The sequence below is a fragment of the Rosa chinensis genome, chromosome 1 (genome assembly GCF_002994745.2).
Source record: "Rosa chinensis cultivar Old Blush chromosome 1, RchiOBHm-V2, whole genome shotgun sequence".
NCBI classification, from domain to species: Eukaryota; Viridiplantae; Streptophyta; class Magnoliopsida; order Rosales; family Rosaceae; genus Rosa; species Rosa chinensis.
This window is the reverse complement of record NC_037088.1, coordinates 35,239,084-35,254,436: the sequence shown is the minus strand read 5'-3', so window position 1 is coordinate 35,254,436 and position 15,353 is coordinate 35,239,084. Positions and strand designations below refer to the sequence as shown.

Here is a 15,353-nt window from a genome sequence, read left to right as displayed (position 1 = left end):
CATGAGAAGACCTTAATTTGCTCCCTAATTTCATCACAATGAATATTGTCCAACACCATTAATTTGCTCTCTAATTTCATCTTGGGTTGAAATTCCAAATGATTTACTTATTCTCACTTACTTCTAAAAGTGAATGAGTTTAGTTTGTTTCCAATTTCTTATTCTCATCTCCAGCACCTTTAATTTGCTCCCTAATTTCATCACTTCCTTTCTTCAATGCCCTAATCTCTTCTTCCACCGCAAGCTTTTTGCCTTTCAAAGCCTGAAACTTAACCTCAAGACTTTCATACTCACTCCTTTTTACAATCTCCAACTATAAGTTGCAACTTGCAACACAATCCAACCTGGCACAAAAAACAAAAGGTACTTCACTATCAAATCTCATGATTTTTTTTTTTTTTTTAATTTCTGCATTGATCTTAAGAAACCTTTGTTTTGGTATTCAGTCAACCAGATACATTACTCTTTGTCAGGGGTCAAGATTGCATTATACTTGGACATCGGCTATGTAGTAGATATTTACAATTTATGATTAGCCAACTTGGATCCTTATTTTCTATGAAAGGTCTAAGTGATCTCCATTGTTTATAAGCTTGGGAAGCTATAGAAACTCTGATGGTCACCATTTGTCATAAATCAATTACATTTCTGATTTAATAAATCAACTTAATGTGCTTTTACGGGTGGATATAGGACTGGTTGGAGATTATGATCAAGTTTACGAGACAGGCTTCGGGAGCAAAAGCAGCATGTATTTTGTTGCCTTTTCCAGTTCTGTTGAGTCAACATTGGAAATTTATTTGACAAAGAAGTAATCAGCTTAAATATATAGTTAAAAGGTGAGATCAACAGTCATTAATCTTTTAGTTTGTGATTTAAGCAATCATAAATTCATTCAGTTTCTGATTAAAGCTATATACTTAACTACATAGTCATTTTTTATTCTGGTAAACCTTCATATCACACAAACACACATCAGTGACCAAATGGCTACCTCACTACCTCAGTATGATGCTCAGCTGACTGACTTGATGCATAAACTCTCTCAAACATACGAATCGTGTCAAGTAAGGGAAGTATTTGGACCTTCGTTTATCATACCTTGGGGATTAGATGTTGGACCTAACCGAGATAATTGGCTCTAGGACAACCCAAATGCATACAACAAAAATATAAAATAAAATCAAAACTATAAACAATCAAGGCACCAAGCCTTGGCAATGCTCGGCTTGGCTCACATCAAGCCTATTCAAAGCCACTAACTTGTAGCCTCAAGGCGAGTATACACAAATGAGTTGATGGATTCAATGATTGAGAGTTGATTTGAACTTAACAAAAAGTAATGAAATGTAAAGCAATTAATATAAATGCAAATGAGTAATAAAAGTGTAAACAATATGAATGAGAATGTCAGGTACTAGGGAGGTTCTTTCGCCCAAATCTTATGTGTCAGAAGCTAATCTAATATAGATGCAAATTTCCTATTTTGGCGGTAGTTGTATCCAAGGCGGTTCAAGACTCAAGGACCAAAATTCCCTTTCATGGTACTCCTACTCCGGTTCAAGGGTCGTAGGAACTCACTTGACATGAATTAGAGCCGATTCAAGGGTCACTAATTCATATCAAGAGGCCTAAAGATCGAGGAATTAGACTACTAAGCGACACGCCCGCATTCACGCAACAGGTGTAAATCACCATGCTTATAACCCCTCGAATACAAAATTGAAGGTTTCTAGTTTAGGAATTAGAGGGGATCAAGCCTCTAATTCCATCCTAGATATGCTCAAAATACATACCCTAGAGTTGACTAGGCTCCTAGACATACATTTTAACCCAACAAAAATTAATATAAGCATCCATCATATGAAAATTGTATCATTACATTAAACCCTAGCCCCCAAAAACAAAACCACTCAGTATCCATCATTAAACTAACATCCATATACATAATTTAAAGCGGAAGAAGTGAAGAGAAGTAAGGAGTAACAAGAACAAGTAGGCCTCATCTAAAAGCCCGCGGATCAAGTGGGCTGGTGGAGGCCCGCCGGCCCTGAGGGCTAAAAGCCCGGCCCGGCCCGTTAAAAAGCCTGCCTCGTTGGGTAGTGGGCCGGCCCGCAAAAACCCGGCCCGGCCCGTAAAATATTATATATATATATGTGTGTGTGTGTGTGTGTGTGTGTGTGTGTTTATATATATATATATATATATATATATATATATGTAGATATTTGTGTGTGTTTATATATATATATATGTGTGTGTGTGTGTGTTTATAAATATATATAAATATATAGATATATATTTGTGTGTGTGTTTATATATATATATATATATGTATATGTGTGTGTGTTTATATCTATATATATATATGTATATGTGTGTGTGTATTTATATATATATATATAGACATATATATAGAGAGAGAGACATATATATATATATATATATAAATATGTGTGTGTGTGAAAGTTCTTATACTTCTATATAGAATATGTGCATTAGTGCATATATATATATTCTACATATCGGTTGACCAATTCGATCGAATGCGAAAAATATGGTGAAATTGGCTAAATTTTTTACCACAATCATAATTTATTGTAATAAACTCATCCAACGGTCGGTTTTTCCATTTTCTTTGAATTTATAGGGGTTGCTCTTTGGAGTGTATGATATATAAATATTAGTTTATAAGAGTAACTAAGTTTGACCTAGTGGATCGAATTCGAAACAAGAACCAAATTGGCTGAATTTTCTACAACAACCATAAAACATTACAATCTCTCAATTGAGCGGTTGGTTTCTCCGAATTCATTTTCCACTTCATGGTTGTTTTAGAATGAGCCTCAACAATTTAAATGTAATGTATAAGTCATACAACTTTAGGAGGAAAATTGGTATAGGCCAATGTGTTTGTAATTAATTTTTTTTTTTTTTTTATCTCATGTCCACACACATCCATCGATGGAATATTTACAAATGTGATGTGAAAATATAAGCACATTTTGCGGTCGTCATGCCATTGGTCAACCAAGAAAACATACAAGTGACGACGGTTGACCAATTCGATCGGATTCGAAAATATGGTGAAATTGGCTAAATTTTTTACCACACTCATAATTTATTGTAATAATCTCATCCAACGGTCCATTTTTCCATTTTCTTTGAATTGATAGGGGTTACTCTTTGGAGTGTATGATATATAGATATAGGTTTATAAGAGTAACTAAATTTGACCTAGTTGATCGAATTCGAAACGAGAATCAAATTAGCTGAATTTTTTACAATCACCATAAAACATTACAATCTCTCAATCGAGCGGTTGATTTCTATAAATTCATTTTCCACTTCATGGTTGCTTTGGAATGAACCTCAACAATTTAAATGCAATATACAAGTCATACAACTTTAGGAGGCGAATTAATATAGGCCAACATCTTTGTAATTAAAATTGAAATTTTTATCTTATGTCCATGCACATCCATCGATGAAATATTTATAGACGAGATGTGAAAAAATAAGCACGTTTCGCGGTCACCATGCCATTGGTCAACCAAGAAAACATTCAAGTGACGACGGTTGACCAATTCAATCGGATTCGAAAATATGGTGAAATTGGCTAAATTTTTTACCACACTCATAATTTATTGTAATAATCTCATCCAACGGTCTATTTTTCCATTTTCTTTGAATTGATAGGGGTTGCTCTTTGGAGTGTATGATATATAGATATAGGTTTATAAGAGTAACTAAATTTGACCTATTGATCGAATTCGAAACGAGAATCAAATTAGCTGAATTTTTTACAATCACCATAAAACATTACAATCTCTTAATCAAGCGGTTGATTTCTCTAAATTCATTTTCCACTTCATGGTTACTTTAGAATAAACCTCAACAATTTAAATGCAATATACAAGTTATACAACTTTAGGAGGCAAATTGATATAGGCCAACATCTTTGCAATTAAAATTGAAATTTTTATCTTATGTCCACGCACATCCATCGATGGAATATTTATATACATGATGTGAAAAAATAAGCACGTTTCACAGTCGTCATGCCTTCGGTCAACCAAGAAAACATACAAGTAACGACGGTTGACCAATTCGATCGGATTCGAAAATATGGTGAAATTGGCTAAATTTTTTACCACACTCATAATTTATTATAATAATCTCATCCAACGGTCGGTTTTCCCATTTTATTTAAGTTGATAGAGGTTTCTCTTTGGAGTGTATGATATATATAAATATAAGTTTATAAAAATATTATCTTTAAAGATTTATTTGTAAATATAGCCCGCAAGGCCCGCCCCGAAAAAGCCCGCAAGGCTTAGCCCGGCCCGGCCAGAAAAAGCCCGCGAGGCCCCCATTAAATGGATGCGCTTGGATCCTTCAATTTACAATAAAGCCCGGCCCGGCCCGCTACTATTTAAAAATGGAGTAAGGCCCGGCCCAAGCCCGCTACCAATGGGCCAGGCTTGGCCCGACCAGCCCGTTGATGAGGCCTAAGAACAAGCCACAAATTGCTATAGAGCAATTATGGCTAGCCTTGATTTATGGCTCCCCACTTTTACCCAAATTTGATGGTGATGAAGTTCTTGATGCTTGAGCTTCTTATTTGAAATTTGTGGAATTGATGAAGCTTTGTGGTGGAGTAGTGAAGAAAATATAGAAAATGGGTTGGTGGTGGTGTGTTTCGGTGGGTTAGATGAGTGGATGGAGTAAATGGGGTGTGGTGTGTTTGCGGCGCTGTAGGTAGAGACAGGAAGAAAGAATGGGTCGTGGATAGGGTTGGCTAGAATATATAAAGAGAAAGTCTTGCCTGGGGCAACCGCACCACGTGGCGGTGCGGCTGTCCAATCAGTGCCCAGCAATGGGTATTTTGAGTATTTTACTTTTAAAATGCAGGGGTAGTTTCAGAATAAGGCAAAAAAAAATGCTGGTGTGTGATTGGTTAGGCGTACCACGTGTCTGGAACGCTTGACGTAGGCAAGAATTTTTCATAAATATATTGGTCTCCGTGTGGCTGGCAACAAAGAGAAAAAAAGAAATGATCGATCATCTCGCGCGTGGGAGCATGGGAGGAAGAAATGAAATGTTGTCTGCCATGTGTCAGAGATAGATTGGTTTCTAACCAATTAAATAAGCAACTTGTAGTGGCTGCACGTGATGGCTGTGGCTGAAACCAAAAGTAATCAACAGTTTGATCAATTAATCAAAGGTTTTCTTCTTCCTCTTTTCTATTTTTCTTCCTTCCCCACTTTTCACAATTTTGAATATTTTCATATATATTGTCAAGGGACTAGTTGGGTTTCACTCTCGATCTTACATTGACCATGGTTGACTTGGTGTTGACTTTTTATCTTTTTGTCGAAAACTCTAATTTGCATCATTTTCTCTCGATTTCCGCAATTCTGCTTATTTCCTACACTATAAATAAAATTAGATTAATTACATAATAATTAACTTGAGGATTAACTTACTTATAGTGTTTTAGATACAATTACATGCCTAAAAATGCGTGTAATCACTGACTCTCCTCCCTCCTCCTCCACCGGAATTCGGCTCTCAGATCTCATCCCTCCTTTACGGCAAGTTCCACTTCTCTCTTACCTCTACTATTGTTTTTTATTCTAAACAATCATATCCGAAATTGATTCACTTGCGATTCTTGCAGAGATTTCGCAAAAAATGCGTGTAATCACTGACTCTCCTCCCTCCTCCTCCACTGGAATCCGACTCTCAGATCTCATCCCTCCTTTACGGCAAGTTCCACTTCTCTCTTACCTCTACTATTGTTTTTTATTCTAAACAATCATATCCGAAATTGATTCACTTGCGATTCCTGCAGAGATTTCGCAACAAGTTCAAGCAGAAATGGAGGACATGCTCAAGTCGATCATGTCAGTTTGAATTAGGCGTAGAAGAAACTGTTTGATTTTCATTCCGCTGCGAATTTCGAAGTCACGATTTGTTGTTTTCAGGGAAATTGATGAAAAATCTTCTCAAATAACGGAGGAGATTGACAAGTGCAAAGACGTCGGTCTACTGGGCTTGTTGGGTCGACGCCAGTCTGGCTTCGTTGGTGGTCATCGACGACATCGTTTCTCTTCAGTCCATAAACCCCGAAAATCCAAACCCTAGAAATTGAAATTGAAATCGATTACCAATTTCGATTTCTTTCTCAATTTGAGAGAGAGAAACGAAGTTGAAAAAAATTAAAACAAAAAATCAGGGTTAAAACATGGAGTTATAACGACATGTCCGATTATTGGGTCGGGCTTCAAACATCAGGTACCAGAGTGATAGTTTTGCATCGTTGGGTACTGAAGTTAAGAGTGGGCCTTAGTTCGAGTACTATTTGTATAATTTTCTCATGTTATTATTGTGTTGTTTGCTGAGCTTCATAATAGATGACATTTAAAAATAAAAATGAAGGAAGAATCTTCATCTTACGCTGAAACTAAAGATCTAGCAATCATATTTGGAATCCATTATTAGTATTAATAATTATTATTATTTTTTTTTTTTTGTTAATATTATTCATTAATTGTTGGATATTCTCCGTCAAGACTTTTTAGGAATGGATAGTAGTGAACTAAATGAAACAAATAAATAAGGGAGTAGACGGATATGGACAAGAGTATCACTTCGTAGTTAATTTAGTGACACTTGGCTTCTTCAAGCTATGTAGTAAATAAATATTTATTCATATATATGAGTTCCAGAAAGAATTTCTTAAAGCTTCATCCTTGAACAACAAACCCTAGTATAGTTACCACGGGCCTGTATTTCTAAAGGTAATGTTTTAAGTACTCATTCAATAAATGATGGCTCATTAATTTGCAACAAATTAAATATGAGATTGCATATAGGTAATGCATTGTTGAAGAGGTCACAACTTAATATTTGTTCGGAGTAGCATTGGGGATCAGAGGTTGAAAGCCATGTCGAAGCGTAGCTTCCCAAACCTTGTCGATGTCGGACATGGCGTAACCACACTCATGTTCATTCCAACCTTCCAAGGCATGCACTATTCCAGCTATGCGCCATGCGCTCATCACCCTTCTTGGCAACCAGTTCTAGATATCAAAATGTAATTGGTTAAATTCTGAAAAATTATGGACAAAGACGTTGATTAATCGGAAACTATTACTACCTCACACGAGTAAACATTCTCAAGAGACCGGGGGATCTTCATTGCTGGAGTGCAGTGGTAGAAGCAGTCTCTGCGCAACTTTTTTAGGGGGAATTGGGAGAAGGGAACAAACATTGTTCCTTTTGGTGCATTTAGTTGGTCTTCTTTACTCAATCCATCTCCCACTAACCAAATCTGCAAATTTAATGTAGTATATTTGAACGACTAGGGAAAAAAATCCTAGACCGAGGGTTAAAAGTTGTCTCAGCCAAATGAGAATATTTTGTTACAAGGGTTGCGAGTTTACCTTTGAACCAGAGCCTTTTGCAAGAACCACCTCACTTTTAGTAGCACTTAATGATTTGGTGAGCTTCAAATACTCATCCTTGTATAATGTAGCTACCTGAAATAAACCCATTTCACATAGTTTGAAGATATATAGGAACGAAAAACAGATATATTCTTCTTAATGGCTTCGATTCAAGTTATGACTTCACATATATGTACTAAATATGTACCTCAATGCCCCTCTGGCTCAAAGTAAAAGCAATTGCATAAGCAACCTTTGTAAGGTTGCCTGTAAGAACAACTTGGGTTGTCTCTTTTGGTATGTTGTTGAGGATTACAGCCACAGCTAAGCTACTTCCATCCACTACCTTTACTTTCAGCTGAGGATATCTCCAAGTATATACACCACCATATCTATTCAGCTCCTCACCCTGTAATTCAAAAATTCATAATCATTTATCCTAAAGTAATTTCTCATATATATATATTATAAATTACTCAACAATTAGATTTATGCAAATTAAGCCTCCAAACATTTGCCTCAAATTCAACTTTTCCCACTATCACCCACTGGCCACTCTTTTAATTTTTGTCCTTTTCTTTTAATTTTTTCCTGTCTTAATAAGAAAGAAATCGGTGACCTATAGTCTATTCAGTATAGAAAAATGAACATAATCAAACTGTGACAATTAGTAGACTAGAGACTTGCCTGGTTTAAGAGCCCCAAACTTACAACTTTGACACCCTTTTCCTCTGCTTTAAGTATAGCTTCCTCAATCAAACTGTTGATAGCTTCATTTTGCCATGGCAAGAAGTACTGCAAGTCATCAAATTAAATCAATTGATTTGGAAATGATATTAATGAATGAGAATCCATAGAGAAAAACAAAGGCTGAAGTTTATTGTGCATCTTACTTGCAAATTGTATTTTGGGATCGCCCAAGTTTGTAATTTGAGTTTATCAAACCGCTGCCTCTCAACCACAAATGTGCGACCATAAATCCATGTGAGCATCATCGACCAAAATGTAACAGGCCACATCAACCACATGTACCATGTTGAAGTGTGCGGCTCAGAGGCCAAGGAAGCAAATCCCAAAGGAAGTTGATAGATGGAGTCGGGTGTTGTAAGATGGGTTAGATGCAACACATCTGGAGCTTCATCTTTTCTTTTGAGTGAAGATTCATACAGTTCATCACTAGTCTTTTCCATGGTGCCATAAATGTAATCATAAAGTGGCATGAAGAGGCAATAATTGGTTCGAAATAGGGTGTGATGCAAAGAGTGGTACCTGCATATCAGGTTCCGCTTACGTATATTTAGGTATCCATATAAATTAATGATAGACTAGCTTCTCACATCGACATAGCAAGATTTGATGGTACTACTCGGGTAGATGCAATGGTGAAAAAATAAATAAAGTTTGAATTGTTTCTTTTTTAACCCTCGGATCAAGATCTGATGGTAGCTGACCAAGAATTTCTTGGTACCCGAAGACCACTACATTTTCTTATAACTGATCAAGCTAAGATTATATGAAAGTAAAGAATACTTACGATGGGGTGTATATGAAATACTTGAGTGGAGGAAAAAGAGAGAAGGTCCAATTTGGAATGAGCTCGAAGTTGCAGTGTCCCATGTTGTTCATTAAGTCAATGTAAGTAACATAAACTGCATAGGTTATGATTGAACCTGTTCCCGTCAACGCCATTGTGTACAAGGGTATTGCGAAAAGGAGGAAATATGCTATGTGCTCCCCAAATGGGTGAATTACAGCTGCAATGATTCAAAAGCAATATTGATCTTATCAGATTTTTGTGTTGAAATTATGCTTGTATAAATCTAAAGTGCCTCTTTCAAAAAATAAAAATCATTAGGTTTAGATCTAGGAAAAAACAAAAAAAAGTCTGCAGAAGTGATTTATTATGAACTTTTCTTGTACAATATAACTCAATTATCAGAATCATCAATCTTTAGTTTCTTTAGTTTCATCAATGGGGAAAGAACTATATATAAATATACAACATATATATGTAAATTTTTTTAAAAAAAATTGGCGGAGGCCCGCAGGAGAGTGGTGGCCTGAGGCGGCTGCCTCAGGCAGCAGCCCTCAAGGCCGGCCTTGAAATCGGGTCACATTTGCATTAGGGATGTGATACATTATAATTAAGTACTTGAGTTAATGATGTAATGCTTTCATTAATTAATTTTGTAACAAATGTTCCCCATTGAGCACAGGAGAAGTACTACTATTATCGTACAACTATCTCGATCAACATATTAATTATTAGTCTTACTCACCTAAGAGAAGTTATAATAATTTGAAACTGTACATTTGTTTCAGCCGTCAGATTCACTTGATTAGGTGAGCATGCCTCTATTAATTACCTAAAAAGGAAAATATATTAGTAATGGATCGAACTACGACTTACATGTAATTGGCTCAGTGACAATGGAGGAATGGTGGTGAGAATGGTAGCGAGAGTATAGGTAATGGTGGTGCAGAGCTCTATGCAACCAGTAGTAAAGAAACTCCACTGGACCAGCATGAAGCAGAAATGTTATAACGAATCCATCTCCTCTCCACATCGGTAGGTTTCGACCTCCGGTCACGTGCCTGCTGCCTAGGAAGAACAATAGTCCGTTGAATATAATTTGGTCATCCCTGTCCAATAAAAACAAAATAACAAAACAGAAATAATAGTTAATACGTAAACCCAGAAAATCATTATTTAATTGATCTCTCCGAAAACCCTAGCTAAAGCCGAAGCCTGCTGACCAGTTTCTTTCTCTGTCAACTTGTTCGAACTCTAGACCCTTGTCGATGATCCGGCCGCTGCCTTTGGATGTTTTATATCGAGAAAGAGAGATCCATAACTGGTTGTGCAGCATCCTAAACAACATGAATGGAAATATGAGGAAGTAAGATAGATCTTTGTCTTCTCCCTCATTAACAATGAACGAGTATATGCTGTGTATCGCCCAGGGAGCCACCACCATGTACTGTGCACCACACAACCAAATTAACTAGAGAGTTAGTACACTTAAATATATAAATGGAAATAATATCTATCAGAATAAATAAAAACACGAAGACCTTAAAGTTTCCAAGAGGTGTCCATGGCCATTCAGTCAGAATGCCAGGATTGGAAGCCATTTTTCTTTGAAACTGTGCCTTGATTAACTTTCTGGTTTTATCTTTTATAGGCGTCCATGTATACTTCATGCACATGCATCATACGTTAGAAAAGTGGTTAAGGATGTAGATATTCTGTCGACACATCAAAGTGGTTATGGGTTATTTAGATCGATGGTGAAGAATTTATTATAGAACCGACCTGTCTATATGCACGACATTTATATACAGTTAAGTGGTTATGGATTATTTAGATCTATGGTGAAGAATTTATTATAGGACCGACCTGTCTATATGCACAACATTTATATACAGTTGAGTGCGCAAATAATCTTGGAGGGAATATGGTTGAACTGAATCCGGCACTCTTTTTAATTCCTCAGCCCGCCACCCCTCAGCCCTCCACCCACCTGCCTCTGCTGCTCCATATTAATTATAAAACCAGATTTTCGGGAAGCGTGCCACGTGGTCATGCTCCGAGCTAGAGGTGGCAAACGGGCCACTAAGCACGGCACAGGCCCGGCACGCTTAAAAGCGGCCCGACACTGCCCAAGTCCGTTAGTGGCCCAGCACGATCCGAGCACGTTAGAATAACGGGTCGAGCTGGGCCTAAGAATATCGGCCCTGCCCGGCCCGAGCTCATAATGGGCCCGGCACGGCCCGAGCATGATATATTGTGGGTCGGCCCGTTACAAACACAAAATTTCATTTTGTTTTTAAAAATATTAAAAAACTACAATGATGAGATTTGAATATGAGACATTTTTATTTAAAATCTCATGACAATTCCACCAATGCTTTCTTTTATATTGTCAAAATAATGAAACAAAACATTATATCCTTGTTTTGACATAAGTATTTTTTTCTAATATTAAATATATGTTTATTAATAAAGAATAATCTCATAATTATACAACTATAGAATGAAGGAAAGGATAATAGATACTAAATCTTCATTATATTAATAAAGATTAATCTCACAATAATATACTAAAAACAATATATTTTGAGTTTTTTTTTTCTTTCTTTCTTATAGTGGAATATAAAAAATTATTAGAAATCTAATTTTAAAAAGCTAAGATTAAGAAAAACGTTGTAGAACTTAATTTATTTTAATTTTCTAAATAGTTAAATAAAATTAATTTTTATTTGTTCAAATTAAGATTTTAAAATCGTGTTTTATAGTGGGTAGGCACGAGCACGACCCGTTATTAACCCGGCATGATATGAGCTCGGGCCATGGGCCGGGCCGGGCTTAATGTTTATGTAAATGGGCCGGCACAAGCCCAGCACGATAATAAATGAGCCTGCTCAAGCACGGCACGAAGCATGACTAGGCCCGCTTAAAATGGGTCGGGCCGGCCCGTTTGCCACCTTTACACCGAGCTGTCTGTACTCTCGACGCCATCACCACCTTTCTGTGTAGCCATAACCACCGCAGCAAAATGTGATACCCATCAGCTCATGCCCCCGAATCATCAATTACGTAATTGACTAAACCTTAACAGATTGAGTAGTTCATCTCATCTTCACGTTTCTCTACCCAAAATCCTTTGTTTAATTAATTAAGCACACTGGTTTCGGAGAAAAAGGTTCAAAATAAAAAGGGTCCAAACCACTAGGGATAGTGGGGTGATAGAATAGGGCTGGGATTTTAGACCCGAAAAACTGAGGAACTGGTCCAAACTGATCTGAATTGGTTGGTTCAGGTCGGTTTTCTCTTTTCATTTAGTTGTTTTTCTTCAGTTCGGTGCCTTTTGATAGTAGTCGGTTCGGTTTCAGTTCCTATATTTAATTTTTATATGGAACCGATGTATAATTCTTCTTTTTTCGGTATCAGTTTTTAAGTGGGAAGCCACCTCTAAGATTGTGCCCATGTGCTGCCATAATTTCTTTACCTTACGTACTCACCGCATCCATATGTGTCATGTGCTATGATTTCTTTATTATATATTTTTTAGAACCTACCTACCCTCATGATATATGTCCCCATCCACATAAACAACTCTTTCTTTTTCTTTGCCACACAATTAAACAGCTCAAACTCATCCTTCATTCCTCACATTCTACCAACCTCCTGCTCCTCTTCGTCTCTCAAAGTAAGGATCACTCTGAGGAGCTCAGCTTTTTCTTCCTCCTTGTTGCGTCTCGACTTGTTTTCCTTGCAGTTCCAATCCCAATTCCAAAACTCACTTCATCATTTTTATTATTCGGCTCTTTCTAGCTCATACTGGTACCTCACCGAGACCAACAACCAATTTTCCATTTATTTTCATCGCTCCTCGGCGGACTTTCCCAGTTTCCCACCCTTTCTCCCACCTCCTTTCTATATAATCAAATCCCTTCCTACCTTTCTCCGTCTAAACCCTCCTCTCCTCCCTTTCAAACCCAAACTGTAGTTGAATTTGTTTTCTGGTACTGGTGGAGCTACTTCATTAATTCTTTACTTTTGTATATGTACTGCTTTATTGCTTTTGTATATTTGCTGGAGTGTGGAATTAGGCCTGAAAAACTGCAAAACTGGGGCTTTGACATGTTGTGTATAGGAACCGAAAACGATGCATAACCAAACCGACAAAAACGGTTCCGGCAATGAAAACTCAAGTAACCGAACCGGTAAAAAAGACACGGTTTCGGCAAAAAATGACAAAATGAGAACCGATCGATCCTAGCCCTAAATAGAAAGTCTCAGTCTGGAACCCTCAAGTCTGGCTTTCAAACCCCCGTGAGGCCTTGGTAGCCAACTAATTGGTGCTTAATGCCCCGTGACATTCGAAAGGGATTAATCCGACTCTACTAGGATACTCTCTAAAGAGTGTGTGTGTGTGTGTGTTGCTAACTTTCTAACGCTAACCTCCTCCAATTAACAAAAAAACAAAAGGGTCCAGAGTGTCGAATCAAATGCTACTAGATCTCTTATGTACGCCTAGTATTTACCGAGACCGCAATCATTCGAAGTATTACACCAACCACTACTGATCTCCAAGAGTTTGCAAGACTATCTTTGGACAACCTAACCTACCTATATGTAGATCTTGTTGAAATATCAATGAAAAGTGTCAATTTATTCAATAACTATTAGTTAATTTGTTAACAGTTGAAGTCGGTACCGGCTTTGGGTGGCATTCGATTACAGGTTCCAAAAGGCCAAAACTCCCAACCCTATTTTGCCTCAAACCCCCTACCTGTAAATTCGACTTCATCTCTCTCATAAACATTACCATATCCACAAAAACGAAATTACAAAAGTTACAATACTCGGGACCATACTGTTTAACTTGGAATAAACTGGGACCTCTCACTCTCTCTCATAGTCACATCCATACGTATAGTTAACCTAATATGCACAGACATGAATCTGCTGAGTCCACCAATGAAACCTAAACTCGGTTCTCATCGTAGCTGTACGAAAATGATTTGACATGCAATCAGGTTGGAGCAATAATGATAGTATATATCTCTATACGTAGATTTAAAGGCAGTAGTTGGCTTGCAAATGAAAGAATAAAGATTTCCAAAAGAACATAAGAAATGGATGATTGATCAAGTGAGCATTAGATTCACTCCTATTCAGAAATATCAATCATATGTCGAGTCTTGTACCAAGGATTTGTACATAATTCAGGGTATGAAGTGATCTGTTACTTGTGTGAGCCGTGAGGAGGGTATGAAGTGATAAGTGATCGATATGATAGAGTGTTATTCATCAAGTCACACTTAATACATCTCTAGGATAGAAAATACGAAACACCTCAATAAACATCCAAGTACTAAATGATGAATTGCTGCCAGCTAGCCCAAATATTATCATCATCATTTAGACAAAATAAGTTCTCATTTTACAATGGTCGGCTTCTGGTTTCAAGCGGCTAAGTTGAAACTGCAGAGCCCGCCCCCTAATGAATGAAGGGTCAGAGCATGTGTTGGCGGTGCTTAATGAGATGACAGTCGTCATGCTCTAGGTTTGTTTGACAATATTTTGCAATATCCGGCACCTAATTATATTATATATGGAGAACTATAATGTTTATCAATATAAGGTGGTTATATTTATATCTTTAAAATTGTTTTTCAGAATTTCTATCTTTTCAAATTATAATTGACTTTATCAACTCATATAAAAAGATAAAAAAAGGACACAAAAAAGGAGTTTTCCATGTTTTGTTCACTTAACCTTAGAGGTGAATTTCCATTAGATAATATCCTAAAAAAGAAAAATGGAGAAGAAGAATTTGATTAATGAAAGAAGATAGCTTTATTTAAATTTTGCATGAGTGATGGGGAATCGCTTTTGAGGTGTGTGTGTGTGTAGATCATCTCTACAAATTTTCAGCAAAAATGATGATCGTTAAGACATTGATAACTGCCTTAAAGCTAGTACAGTTCAAGTTAACAGATTCAATCCGTCCATTGGTTTAAGCGAGTTAGATGCCTTAACAATCATCAATTTGGCTGAAAATTTGCAGAGATGATCTATACACTAGTTCCTAAAAACTAAACGGTCGAGATGTGGATATGCGACCGAAAAGTGACTCAAAACTCAAACTTCACACGTTAATTTCAAAGCGGAGCTCCGCTCTAAATAATATATATATATATATAATATTGATTACTCCCTATACTTATAGGATTTTGTCATTTCAGTCCCTAACGTTTGAATTTCACCTAAAACCTCCTCGAACTCACAATTGGTCCCTACAGTCAAGCTCCGTCGAAATTGTTCGTTAAATTGCTGATGTGGCATCCATTTCACACCAAAATGTCTATTTTACGCTCAATTACTTT

At 36.9% G+C, this 15,353-nt stretch overlaps 1 protein-coding gene across 1 annotated transcript; it reads right to left on the bottom strand.

Annotated features, from left to right (window-relative positions):
- Nucleotides 1-6,724: 6,724 nt before the first annotated feature.
- On the bottom strand, nucleotides 6,725-10,723 carry LOC112193250 (very-long-chain aldehyde decarbonylase CER1). The gene is made up of 10 exons (XM_024333680.2): nucleotides 10,530-10,723; nucleotides 10,212-10,435; nucleotides 9,865-10,097; nucleotides 8,989-9,208; nucleotides 8,348-8,723; nucleotides 8,142-8,249; nucleotides 7,663-7,863; nucleotides 7,452-7,547; nucleotides 7,166-7,339; nucleotides 6,725-7,088 (listed from the first exon to the last, which is right to left on the bottom strand). The coding sequence occupies exons 1-10, from the start codon at nucleotides 10,662-10,664 to the stop codon at nucleotides 6,909-6,911; spliced, it is 1,947 nt and encodes a 648-aa protein (XP_024189448.1). The 5' UTR covers nucleotides 10,665-10,723; the 3' UTR covers nucleotides 6,725-6,908.
- Between the last annotated feature and the right edge of the window lie 4,630 nt (nucleotides 10,724-15,353).